This window comes from Cottoperca gobio, chromosome 9 (assembly GCF_900634415.1).
Source record: "Cottoperca gobio chromosome 9, fCotGob3.1, whole genome shotgun sequence".
In the NCBI taxonomy this organism is placed as follows: Eukaryota; Metazoa; Chordata; class Actinopteri; order Perciformes; family Bovichtidae; genus Cottoperca; species Cottoperca gobio.
Window position 1 is genome coordinate 22,790,380 of NC_041363.1, and position 14,563 is coordinate 22,804,942.

The following is a 14,563-nucleotide window of genomic DNA, read 5'->3' on the forward strand; positions in this document are numbered from 1 at the left end:
AGATAATACAAAGCTGCTGATGGCGCTACATGATTAATCAGGAGCGTCCTGATCAGAGTCCTTGAATATCTGCACCAAAATGCAGATATTTCACCCTGAACCACAAATGTCCATCAAGGATCTATCCACTGCATGTGCACCATGAACCAAAATCTCCATGAACAAGATGATGGGCAAGTTCACTGGATGAGTGAAACTTTTATCCTGCTGCCGGGGATCCCCAAAGCCATTGGGATTCCTCCTCTGGGAACCATGAATATCTGTACAGAATATCAACGTAATTGAGGTTTTCAGTATTGCCCGACCACCACGACCGTACATCCGTACAGCCACACCAATAGCTTCATTATTCAGGTGTAAGTTTGTCTCAGAAAACAAGGAGAAATGACATGTTCATAGATCATTTAACATCTGATCTGTGTCACCGGTATTTTCAGTTGCCGTGTGAAGTAACTTTTCTTATTAACAAAAATCTCATTTGGTTTGATCCACTGAGGTTTTGCTAAAACTAAGCAAATACATTTTTCACTTAATAGTTTGGGCTTCTGAAAAATTGCTGCTGCTGGTAAAGCTAATGCCACAAGTGCGCATACTGAACTGTGCACGCTGCTCTAACGGTAAGCCTGGTAGTGAACTGAGCTATACTACTCATTTCAAGCAACATCAAACATCTTAATCAGAGAACTAAATAAAGAGTCAAATAACAGCTATTGCATTATCATGAATAAGGACTATTCATTTTATTGTGTGCAATTAAATCTTCTACATATTTCTTTCTTTGGTCTCACAAATGAAGAGCTGTTGAGACAATTGTTCAAAGCGATGCAGTCTGTTATGCAGCCATTACGGGCGGTCAGAAAACACTTACGTGATCATTACTGGTTTGCTATGGAGCTGAAGAGAGCGGAGGGCAGACGCTGACAGAAGGCCTCGGTGTCGGGGTCAAAGGCTAATTAAGCACAGAGGAACCTTTGCTCCTGCATTGTTAACCAATCTGTCCCCGATGAAGATGACTGCCGGAGAGGCGTGACACCGCCCTCGTCCCTATGCTAAATCTCCATTTCGGCTACTGTGCCTCATCAACTCACAAAATGGCCTGTCAGTCTATCTTTGGGCTTTTTGACGTGATGCGTCGAAAAGTTATGGATATGCAATAATGAGCTGAGGCGGCCCGATCAATATTTGCGGAACTTTTCCATCATTACGTTTTAAACAAGAGATTCATTGAGGGTCGACAGGGTAAGAAAAATGCCAAAGTAAAGGACACAGGAAGAGTGAAATATATTGCTATGGAAAGAAGGACGCCTCCCGCGGGTGCTAAAGCTGCCATGTGTGTTTATCCAAGTCGTTCAGCTGTTTCAGAGAGCTGCCAAGGCGACACCATTCGTCAATCCACGCTGAGCCGCCGCCACTGCTGCTCAAAACAACACTAGGACAGATGACTACAAGAGCATGATTAGGTAGGAAAGCACCGTAACTAACCAAGTCTGCTTTGTACAGAGGTGTATCAGGAAAACAACATCCACTTTATACAAGTGTAGAGATGTGAGTGCATGAAGTATTTCACATGCAGATTACATTTAGATACACACGCTATGCAGTAAACAGGTTTTTTCAAATGTTAGAATATCACTGTTTTATTACTTTGGACAGACATTTGTCTAAATCGAAGCACAGAATCCCTCCAGTGACGGATATTAAGAAGCTCAACATTTTCTTTGTTTACATGCAGGCTTGTGGAGTGGTCCAGGACGGAAAGAAATGTGAATTTATATCAACTTAGCAAATGAACAAATAACATATTACAATTAAATGAGTGATAGTACTTCCCATAACAGTGATGAGGAAGCAGAAATGCTAGAAGAGGTTCATTGCTGTATCATTAATGCACATTGCATCAAGCATCTTAATTACAAAAGAGCACTGCCCTTTACTGCCTTTTCTTTAATATAAATTATAGCTTGTTTTTAGGGAAATATTATAAATACACATTAATGCGGCACGATATTGGAAAAAACTAAGATATATATTGCCATATGAAAAAAACACAAACATTTTCACCAGATGATGACAAATGACTTGTTTTGGGTCAACATCGTCCTTTCTCTAGCGGAAATATTTCCATGCAACTGCATTTCTTTTAGTAACCAAATCTTCCTTTCTGGACAGACTTCTCTTGTAGATTATGGGAAATGTTTTCCTTTTATATCAAGCAGCAACAAAGTTAACATGACGTGTTTGAGTTCATTCATCCTGCCATGTGACTATTGCACACGCGCTGAGACGATATATTGTGCAGCCGTAATACACATTGTCACTTAATCAAGTTCCAGAAGGTTCCAGCTTCAAGTGTTTATCTGCATATCTTGACTGTTAAAGCAAAGCTCTCAAGATGTGTCATAACTTCAGAAATCATCAGTACTTCACTCGGCACATACTGACATTTTCAGACACGGAATATCAGGAAATAACTCGCTACCTTCGATGATTATTACTTCACAAACACGGCATGAGATAAAACTGAAGTCAATAGAATCACGTTTCATCTCCTTTCAACAGCGGACAGTGTGAGAGAGTGAAATAGAGAGTGAGGAGAAGAGGACATAAACTACACAGCCCGGCCATTTAATGTCTGTACAGCCCCAGGCCTGTGTTAATGGTGGTGTTGTACAACACATTACAACGTGCTTGTGCCCTGAGCAGACAATTACACTGGTATTTAACCCATCCACAGGCCCCGGAGGCTATCAGGGCACTTAGCAGCACAGCAGGGTGGGAAAAACAGTCTGACAGGCCACACAGGACGTCTCCACTGTAACCAAGAGACACACATTCAATGAGGCCCTCCGGGGCCTGACGGGCTCCGAGCAGGGTCCCTTTCTCTGCTGCTGGCTCTTACTTACAGGTTAAACAAGTCATTTTCTGTAAAACTGCAAATCTATGAATTAGAACAAATATGTAGACAAATATGTAGACCAACTACATGTTGATATTATGTTGAATAAACCAATTTCTGCCCAGTTTGCCATCAAAACCAATATTTAATGGGATACTCGAGGTACTACAACTTGTATGATTTGAGTATTAAAAAACGTGTTGACAGCCTTAATTGTCAAGAACAAACATTACGCCACAAACCAACAGTCTTCTTCCAGCCTTGGCTTGTCTCAGGAAGTGAAACAACACAGAGTACATGCACTGAGCTGAGTGATGTTCTCAGCATGTCAGTGACCAAAGGAAATGAACTCTTGCTGCTACATGACATGAAACAGCCCTTCCTTTGAAAAGGTCACCTCTTGGATTAGAAGTACCGATTTGTTTCGGGTTTAATAAATCCCAAAGAGTGAGAGGCCTCTTTGACATCTCCAGAATGAGTGTAGCCTCGAGTGTGTGTGCGTGTGTTTGAAGGGACTTCCTAACTGTTTATGTGTGTGAGAGAGAGAGAGAGAGAGAGAGAGAGAGAGAGAGAGAGAGAGAGAGAGTGCGTGGGTGTGAGTTTGAAGTAATCTGATCTGAAAGCAGGTAAATCCCATTTTACACACGAAACAAAGAAACTTACTGACATCGTTTTTTAACTCCTTTTCTTTTTCCGAGGAGGCGGAGAACCTGAAACGACAGACTTTATACGCAGTAACTCACTTTGGTGTACAGTACAGTATAGATTGAAGCAAGAAAAATCAATAGAATATCATCTAGAAAGATAGTAATGGATTTCTAACTTAATGGGCTCACACAGGTCTATCGATTAGAAGGATTAACATCTGCAATACCTCAACAATCTGATTTGCATTTAAATTACTGTACGCTCCGCGCTGACACCAATATAACAAAACAGACAAACGTATAGCCAGCGCAGCGGCGCTCGATTTTGGGGTCTGACATTAGCATAAATCTTGGTTTCTAAAAAAAGTAAGAAGTATGTGAAAGGAAAGTTGCTGTGCTGACAAACTTTGAGCAGTTTTGTATTTTGAAAAAAGTCTAGACAAGGACAAAAAAGGAAAGAACATAAACACTGACGGACTCGGCTTGAAGCTGTCTCCTGTAAGACTGAAACAGCCATAACTCTTTTGGGGCAGCTCATCTGAGCCTCCCAGTGAGGAAGTGGGTCGGGTGTTTGTGGAGAAACAGTGTGTGTGTCTCTGTGTGTGTATATATGGAGGGTAGAGGAGGGGGGGGCAGCGTGAGGTGAGATGTTGGGAGGGCAGTGAGGTGGGGTGGGAGTTTGATGGACTGCGCTGTCACCTCCCACTCGGCGATTTACGCCGGCGGGGCTGCTGACGAGCGCGGGGCAGTAAACAGGCCGGTCGGGGGCGTATTTCACAGAGAGCTGGCTTTTATGAAGAACACCAGGACGGCTCTACCCACAGCTCCGCCCGGCCCGCCGTGACGGATGGAGAAAGACGCATGACAAGCTTCATCATTGTTTGTAAATCTTAACTGTTCCCGCTCACTAACTCCAGAAGGCAATTTTGCGGAGACAGCGGGGCCTGCGGAGGGGGAGGGCGGAGAGAGGGGAGGAGGCGAGAAGGGGAAAGGACAGCGTGGCACTCCTGAAGGTTATTTGGATCACTGTATTTGGCCAACTGATTAGCCCTATCCTGGGAGGGAGATAAATCTGACGGGGCGCTGCTTGGCAGCCAGGTAGATGGGGAGGGCAGGTAGGCTTACAGCTATTTCCTGCTGCTAGATGATGCGGAGGTACACAACATGGTCGGTGAAAGCGAAACAATTCAAGGATTAAAAGGGATGTGGCTGAATTGTACGGAAGAAAATGTCAAGTTAAATCAACAACCAGGAAAATATTCTATATTATTTACCTTACTGACTGACTGACTGACTTCAGCTGTGTGATGTCGAAAATTAGGCTGCAACTTTTCATTATCAATTAATCTGCACAATATTCTGTGGATTCATTGATTAGTCATTTAGTCTTTAAAACGACAGAACATAGAGCCCACCTTTAAATTGGTTGTTTTATCCAACCAACAGTCCAAGACAGAGCTGAGGTGATTAGTCGATTCACCGATTAGCAGATTGACAGAATATTAATCTGCATCTATTTTGATTAGTTATTATTTGTTAAAAGGATTTTTTTTTTTTTAACAAAAATGCCCAATTTAAGTCTTCATCGATAGGAAACAAGCATCGCTGTGGGCTCCGGCAACTTTTGATGGACATTTTTTTCACACATTGTAGACGAATCCATTAATCAAGGAAATGATCGACAGATTATTAATTAATTAAAAGTCATCTCAAATTGCCACCCTACTCTAAAACCCCCAAAGGCATTTTTATTTATCTTTAAATTCAGAAAACTCTCATATCTGAGGAGCTAGAACCAGAGTGTTAGTTAATTGTGTGTAAAAACAACAACAAAAAGTAATTTTCTGTTTGACTATTCAATTAATCTCTAAACTAATCATTTCAACTCCATTTTAAAATATAACTTTATGTCACTCCTAATAAAAGCAGCTGAAAGCAACTTGATACAGGACCTTTTTGTCGCCATATTACACAAGATAAAAAGTTCATTGTGAGAAGCTCACAAGGTCAACATGCTTACAACCCTGCGGAGTGATTTAGACTCGGCTGATAAGAAATGAATTAGCCTTGGAACAACATCAAGGACACTGTCTAGGACACTGTGAGGACTTTTTCGACACACACCCACACACTGGATTTGGCAGTGAACGCACTAAGTGGGCAGCAAATGTTTAGACTGACTCAAAAGTTCAAATTGTTTTATAGGAATGCCCACAACCCCCCCTTCCCTTTCACACTTCTACTCCAAAAGAATACATTTTGCTCTACTTTTCTCCACAGTGGCTGTATTATTTGTCTTTTTCTTATAAAATACAGCTAGATTTACACCACATGTTCAGTAAACACCAGGCAAAGTTTAATACAGTTTTAAGTTATATTCAGGTTGCCTAATCAAAAGTAATGATTGGCACATTTTATCCATCAGTGGCGCACCTTTGCAATAGATTTGATTAATCTTCGTCTAATATTTTTTGACCTGTTCTACAACACATATAACTGAGACTTAATTAATTTCATCTTAATTTCAGAGGCTTGAAAGACTCGTTATCCCCGTCCTATCATACAATCAGCTGTAGGGCATTACGAGAACTACACTTATTACTATAGACTGGAAAACAACAGAAATGGTAACAATAATTTATTTTTTGTCATATATTAGTAATTACACTAGCGATGACCTGGGTTTCCTTTATTACTATAAATGAGGGAAGTGTCTTTTTTTCATTGTAATTTATAATTCTCTTTGTGAGGTTCTTTTGTTGCTTGGGTGTTTTTCTGTCTCTTGAGTTGTCTGCGTAAAACACTTCAGAATGAAGAGAATAAAAGGTATATCTTTAAATTCAAGTTAATGTAAGGAAAAGATCACTCTGAGGAAAAAATACAGGGGAAAAAAAACTGATTTAGATGGACCACCTACTGCGAGTGGTGTTATCTTGTAATGGAGCATGGAGATTCACAGCAGGAGGCTGACGTGGGACCCTCACAGGAAACGGACAGGTGAAAGTCATAAACAAATACAGGTACAAAGAGGAGATGCGGGGGTCTTTAGGTTTGTGATGCAGGTGGTGTCAGGAGTCTTTGTCACTAAAAGAAGGATGTTGATGTTGTGCTAATGACGCTCTTCCCCTATATTTACCTTTACCTTTTAATTCCTGAAAAGAAAATGACCTTTTTCTTCTAGTAACAAGCGATTAAGGAGTTGTTCTGGGAGGTAAGATCAAACCTCTGTATAGGTAGTGTGCAAACACGTGACAAAACTGTGTGACGTATGCGTGCGACGCCATGTTGGCTGGAAAACAAATCAACAATGGCGTCTAAAGCGAACAACAACAACTCCGACTTCTTCTAAGTATTGTGACTCTCTGGAGTCCTCTGCTAAGACAAGATTCAGAGGGAAAAGTCCAAATGTGCGGCCGTGACCCGTACACGCTAAAGCCGTCGGATTATATTGAGGCTTTAGATTCATTACCGCCGATTGAATATGCGGATATTGTGAACTACCTTGTGCTACAAACGTTGTGGGCAACCAACGCACAAATGAAGGCATACAAGAGCTTAGATGCTTATCATTTCTTTGTTTCTGGCTGGGTTGGTAGTCTTCTTACCAAACCGTGTAAATCACTCTCAAAGAGCTCGAGATGCACCGCTCAAGCCGTGGTTTGTGAGTGAGACGTCACATGCACACGATCTATATTGATTTAAGTTTATGATTTAAGATCGAGATCCTCCTCTGTCGTCACTGAAGTCCTGCCGTTGTTAAATCAGAAATGGAGGAAAACAGTAGCTGTTGGCAAACGGAAAAAAATGTCCATTTTGGTTTCATACCTCTGTAGTAAACAAGATTAATTCAGTCGACGTATGACTTGCTAGAGACAGTGAATACAGCTCGGTGAAATCCACTGATCTGAATGTGCCGTCGGAGGATGTGCATACTGTATCAGCAATAGTGACTATTTGGGCCATGGTTGATAGTATATACGTGGAGGTAAGCCCCGCCTCCTCCCCGGCACATCTGGTGCTAGTGACGTGAGTAAACTTTACTTTTTTTTCAAAAGTAAAACGGGCACCCATGTCACTCACTCAAATCATGCAGTTTTCTGCAATCAGTATTTTTGCATATTCTAAAAATTGTGTATTTAAATATTTCTGCACGCTGGGGTCCCGAAATCTTCTGATACCAAATCACAGCTTGAATTTTCTATGGTGTTTATTAAGTTCTTGGTGTCTTAATGTGGCATTTTGGGGGCGCCTAACCAAAACACAAAGTTTCCTACAGATTTATGACTAGAAAATCTTGACACAGTGTTGAGCATCTTAAATTAATCTTTAGCTTTTCCCCAGCTTTCAGATGATGTAAATCACTTCGATGTGGCATCTTGTCTTGACCTGCTATCTCCCCCTAAAGATCCCCTGCTCCGCCTCTAGAAAGACAAGCATGGGTCTATGTGGGTTTTAAAGGGTTAATCAAGAAAAAATAATGCTTGACTTTACACAACTAAGGCTTCACATAACTAAAAAATATCTCTGTATGATGATCTGGGGCCAGTTTCACCCAATGTGCAAAAAACAAGCTGTGATTTGCAAGATTAGATAATTTCCTCATCATCACACTCATCAAAGCAAACGCCACACAGTACTTGTTGCAATCCATACTGTACATTAACATGCACGATCCCTCTATACCTCCGGCAGTGGCTCAGTCAGTAGGGTTGCTGGTTCAAGTCACCGACCCGACCTAAAATAAAATGGAGTGTGACTGCTACTTGGAGAGGTCCCAGTTCACCTCCTGCCCTGCCGTGGTATCCTTGAGCAAGGCACCAGACATCTCCCTTCCCCCCTCACTCCCATTTCTCCCTGGGCTCTGTACATTAGCTGCCAGTGTACTCCTGGTACTAGGATGGGTTCAAAGCAGAGAACACATTTCACTGTGTGCTGTGCTGTGTGCTCTGCATGTGTGACCATTAAAAAGAGGGTTTCATCCCTCTAATTCTAATACCTCGAAAATGCAATCTGTGATTTTTGAAATGGACTAATGCACCAAAGATGGAAATAAAAAGTGTCACACAGAATTGCCATTTAAAACTTATTTATCCTTCTTGAGGTTCACTAAAAAAACCTCTTGTTCATTTTAAACAGCCATGCTAATGATCCCAGCATCCTCCTCTCTCTCCTATTGTGCTGGATCTCCCCTCTTATCTCACTCACATCGTGCACTTACATGCATTCCTTGCTAAATTCGACAAATAATTTACTGAACGTATTGAGCCATACTCACAATCTGATTTACCCACATTCACAGCTACTGGCAGAAAGTAGAGTGCCAGAAATCTACTGGAGCGTTGTCAGAAGTCAGAGATCAGATCTGCATCATCTTTAAACACGACGAAAAGAAACAGAGCTGCACTGTCAAGTCTTTGACATTTTTTCGGTTGTTTAAAAAGGTATTACTTTTTCTGTAATGGCTGCAAATCTTAGCCAAAATATGTAAAAAGTAAGTATGGTAAAAGTAAAAAAGTTTCACTTTATACTAATTTCATCTTAAACATTTTATGGCACTCTTAACTTGAGTGCAATCCTCCCTTGAATGAACCAAACCACACTGTTGATAAAGTCTGGGTAAAACTTTATGGGGCCTGATAAGTGTGCGCGTGTGTGTGTGTGTGTGTGTGTGTGTGTGTGTGTGTGTGTGTGTGTGTGTGTGTGTGTGTGTGTGTGTGTGTGTGTGTGTGTGTGTGTGTGTGTGTGTGTGTCTCACAGGCTGCCATGGTCTCAGAGCAGTTGTTGTTGTTGTTGTTGTTGTTGTCGTCCAGGCTGAAGATGGGCGGCACACAGGTGGTGGATCCCAGACCCTGACTCAGGTAGGTGGTTGCTGGGTAGTAGGAGTGCATGCGGTACTGAGAGGACATGTTGTGGTTAGCCAGGCGGCCATCACCATGAGGCATCTGCTTCATACAAGAAAACACAAAAACAGTCAATTGTACAAAGGAGAAATCATAACGTGCTGTTTTTAACATCCTAATCATCAGATTTCTAGACTTCTTCTTAAGTGCACCAACGATTGTTTATTTTATTTTAATCTGACTGAATCTACAATATGGTTGCAACTAACAACTATGTTCTTCTTTCTCAATCAATCAACTAATTGTTAAGCATAGAAAATGTCAGAAAATTGGGAAAAATCAGCTGGTTTAGCAATATTGTTCTTTAATGTCTATGGTGGCTTTTTAGATGTAATGACTTTGCATTTGAGGTGGACAGCTGATCAAGATGACAAAAGGGTGAAACCAAAACGTTGCACATTCTGGCTTCTGATCATCCAGTGTTTATTAAAGAAGCTATATTTCCTTCTCATTAAGGCAACATCCCAAGTTTTAACTCCTGCAGTGGGTCTCTGACTTCATATGGTTCTTTGTCCTTGCAGCTATTTGTTTCAGCACCAAATCCTTGACTTGATCTGAGCAACAAAAGGGTTTCTAAATTAAATAAATGTTTTTCTTTTACAAACAAACCACATGTTAACACCTGTAGAGGGACTTAAACCTTTGTTTACATTGACTATATGAAATTAGCCAAATGGATATTAATCCCAACAACACCAGTGGATATACTAATGCATTTTCTGACACCATTGTTCTATGACCTCATTAACATGTGTTTCACTGTACAAACCTTCAAATCAGCCATCAGATATTCACATGCAACACTTTACCAACCTAATCTGCCGGGAAGACATAGAAATAAAATGATATATGACAGAGAATTAGCAGTGTTTGAATTCACACGTCTGTGGCTTGTTCTAAAAATGGGCTGCAACACGCAGCGATGGCTTTCTCCAGTCCTCTGAAAACTTTAAAACGAGCTGTCTACTCAGCAGCAAGGCCGCCTCACGGAGGGTTTTCAATTTCACTTTTATGGAATTTGATTTCTGTCAGCCTGTAATATGTCACCCGCATTGTCCACACCATCAATTCTCCGACAGCTTTATAAACTGTTATTTAAGCTACACTCAGCTTGTATTAGGCCGTGAAAAATACAACAGAGATTGGACTGGAGTCTTGAAAGTGCACTGAGCTTACGGTTTGCAGGACACATACAGCACCAAACAAAACTATCTTAGTGAAAGTTTAGTTTTTCATGCTTATAGAAAAGGTTCACGTCTGGTGGTCGCAGGCAGAGCCACACTGAGTAACTTGCTAAAACGGTCCATTTGATGCAATATAAACAGTTTAGAAACCTTTCTCAATGGGGGGATGGGTTGAATGCTATTTTAACTAGTGTGTAGCTTTAAACTAACAGGCATTTGCTGTGTTGTCTAGCCAGTCAATCCATGGTCATTGCCGTGACGGCACCTCCTTTCTGATGACATCACGAGGAAGCGACTTCCGGGAACAAGAAAAACAATGGTGTCTGAAGCAAAGCGGTTTGGAGAGCGGTTTTCTCATACAAACTCCGGATAATGTCTGGTGGAATGAGGTCCGCACATTGTCCGGAGTTTCCCTTTCACACATGTAGCACACAACAGGAGATTGTCCGTGTCAGAAGCGTACTCTCTTCCTGGAAGAACTCTGTTTGTAAGAGGGGTGAGAGGTGGCGCCTGGGTAGAGGTAGGACACGATGCAGATGACACCACGGTCACGAGCCGGTTCCTAATTTGGTCATAAACAACCTAAATCTCTTGCCGTTCCTTGAATTTGTCTGCCGATTTCCATGTCGGCCCTTACAGACAAAAATTTTGTTTTCTCTCCAGTTAGACATTTTCATTGCCGTCTTCGTTTAAATGACCTTACCCTTGGCTGTTTGCTTTTTTTCCGGTTTTGCGCCATCCGCATGGGAACAGATTAGTACACAGACGTAGCACTGGGCAGCTGGGAGGGTAAAGTTTGCTTGTTGTCCAATCTGACAGAATTTGCGTTCTCGCGTACAGCTCCTCCGGGTAACGTATAGATAATGTCAGGGTTGCAGTGCATGTGTGAAAGGGGCTTATGATACTGGCTGTCTTGTGTTCAGAAAAGCCCCAAAACATAAAGCAAAAAACGACTGTGACCTTTTTCTCTGTTTTTACAGTTCAATCGAGAAGCACCAGCAACAGCATTCCTCTTTCACTTCGCCATGTTTACAGTTGTGCACGGAGAAGCGCTCTGTGCTCCTATTGGTCAACGGCGGGACATCAAGAGGCGTTCAAGATGTGGTGTCAGTTGTCGTCCACTATGATACTGCCCATTTCTGTTCCTGATGCCCATGGACTGTCTGGTCGGGCTGATATTGTGTAGTCCGAACTCTGTGACACTTTGTAAATAATAGTTGTGAATTTCAGATTACCTTTTTTCAATATCTGTATGTTTATTTGTCCAGAAGCATTCAGTATAGGATGCTTTAATCAGCATGCCACTTTGGATTCGGTACGCCAAATAATGGGGGCTGTTCTGAGATGCTCTTGTGGCTGTTTCTTGTACCCCTTCTTTTCCCAGACAAACCCGCCTCATGACAGGTGTTGGACCTACCAATCACCTCGCTTGACACTCGGGTCTGCAGAACGTACAGTATTGTTGCGTTGCAATCTAGGATGCATGTGCCTAAACTGGAACACCTAACCCTATAGGTTTAGGTTTTATGTTATGGGAAATGCAAATGAGAAGCTGGAGGCCCCTCTTGTACTACCCCATATCTGGGTGTGTCATGGTTTTTACCAGTAAGTTATAACAACATTGGTAATGATAGTAATAAGACTCACTTAGAGGTATTTCCACAGATAATCTGTAGAAATACCTCTAAGTGAGTCTAATACTATCATTATCCCTTCTGTGTTCAAGGAGCCAAAGGCCAAAATAATAACCAGTAGGAGTGTTCATCACTTCTTATGCTACAATACTGAGTGAGACTCAGAGAATATGGGATTTAAACATAACAACCTTTCAGTGCTTGAGCTTCACAATAATGTTGGTTTGTGTGCACATTGTGTTATTGACATATTGCCTTTTGTTTTCTTTTAGATTACTTCTCGACCTCATACAATTGATTGAGTGCCCTCATTTTTACACCATGAACGGCCTGTGAGCCAATGTTGTTCTCAAAAATAAATGAAAAGGAAATTCAATCTTATGTTTCCCCTAGTGTACCAAAATCATACTGAACAGTGACCTCTTATCCAAGTTCAACCATACATGTTTTTTTATCAAGGCAGAAACATATCGTATCTGACAGCATATCAGATTTTTTTCTTTCGTTTTTTTTCACTGAAATAAATTGTAAGAGGCGTTCTGCACAAGCAACACTGTCAGAATCGATGACCTCATGATAACTTGATTTAAAAAAAGACGTCCCCAGAGCCTGTTTAATGCTTTTCATGGCACTGAGCAGTTGTTAAACACATTTCAATTCACAATTTTGGCATTAGGGAATGGATAGAGTTTAAGTTGTGGCTTGAGGGCAGAAACTCATTATTAGCTACATGAGATTAACAACAACGCGTAAAGTAAGAATAACTTGTGTGCACTACAGTATCCCTATTTTGCAAGTATGGACTTAGAGGAGAATGTTGCCACACATCGTGTCTCAAAACTCACTGGCTAACTTGCAGACTCCTGGGAGGGCTGCTCTACCTCCCTGAGAGGGCCTGTCTTCTTATCTGGCACCATCTCCTGTCTGGAAGCTCTACACCACCCTTATATATTCAAAATCCACCTGCATGACAGCCAAGCACCACTGAGAGCAGAGGAGAGGAGGAGGTTGATGGCCTTACACTGATAAAGACCACAGTGTTTCCTTGTGGGTTTTGAATCAGTGGCGGGAAAGGCTCACAACCTACAGATCACTATATTATGACAATCGCTATTGTTAAGATCAGCGTGATGATTTATAGGAAATTCATATTTTACAGTTGAGAATGACATTTGCACTGTAACAATATAAAGAGGTTGGCAGAGGATTATAAACTAATAACCTGAATCTACTGCAAACCATGTAATTGCAAAATGTCCAGAAGTAATTGATAAAAAAAAGCCTAATTGAAAATAAAACAATATATTGAGATCTTGCAAGAAGTCAGTGTAATATTGTAGTGTCGTACTGTGTATGGAATATCATGTTGTTTATTTCATCATGTAATGTTGTTTTATTTGTATTAACTATTTGTATTGTGGTGTTTAAGTCAATAAAATAGCAAAATACCTACCTATAAATGAGGAATTTAATATTAAGAGTATAATTGCAATATGGTGGTGAGTTGAAGATGCACTGTCTTGCAATAAAATAGATAGAAACTGATTAATACAGCCGTAACATATTAATATAAATAAACATACATTATGTTGCTCTCCTTTATAAACTGATAATTGTATATCAGCACTTGAATGAAACCAGCATGAGGCTTAAGTAAAAATGTTGAAGTTAAAAATTGCCATTTAAATAATTTTAATTATATATAATTCTTAAAAAGATGTCAAGTACACGTTTATCAGATGTTATGATGGAGAAAAGAGTGGCACCTTCAGAATCTAACTCAATGGACAGAAAGTGAATGAGAAAAGACGTCACAGCTCTCTGGATAGTGCAGAAAGACCACAGCGATAAGTGCTTCAACAGCAAATATGGAGACAAAATCAAAATGGAGTAACTGAAGGATAATCACTTCAGTTGGGGATGCAAAAATTTAAATATAACCTATTCAATTGTGGAGGTTTAGGACAGGTAAAGAAGACAGAGGTGACACAAGAGAAAATATTTTTTTCTTTTACCAGAAGAAGCTTGATTATTCAAATTCAAGAAATATAAAACTTGAATTGTGCAACTGTGTTTGTGGCACAATTGAAACTCATCTCAAAATAATCAGCTCTTAATGCAAATACAAAAAAAAAAGTAGTCCCTGAATTTGAATAAGCATAGCACGTAGCCCTCTCAACCTGACAACTTCACTAAAAATATCATAAATCACAAGGGAGGATGGCAAAATTATGCTAAAGAGTGCTAACTGATTAGCATTAATGTGCTCACTTTCTCCTTCGAGCGCTGAGGCATAGCGGTT

The 14,563-nt window shown here is 40.7% G+C and overlaps 1 protein-coding gene across 1 annotated transcript in view; it reads right to left on the minus strand.

Moving 5' to 3' along the window:
• Positions 1–14,563, minus strand: part of dmrt1 (doublesex and mab-3 related transcription factor 1) — a 31,479-nt gene that overhangs the window by 8,340 nt on the left and 8,576 nt on the right. The window contains exon 4 of the mRNA XM_029439865.1: positions 9,299–9,485. Coding sequence (XP_029295725.1) covers positions 9,299–9,485 — 187 coding nt within the window. The remainder of the gene's footprint in view (positions 1–9,298; positions 9,486–14,563) is intronic.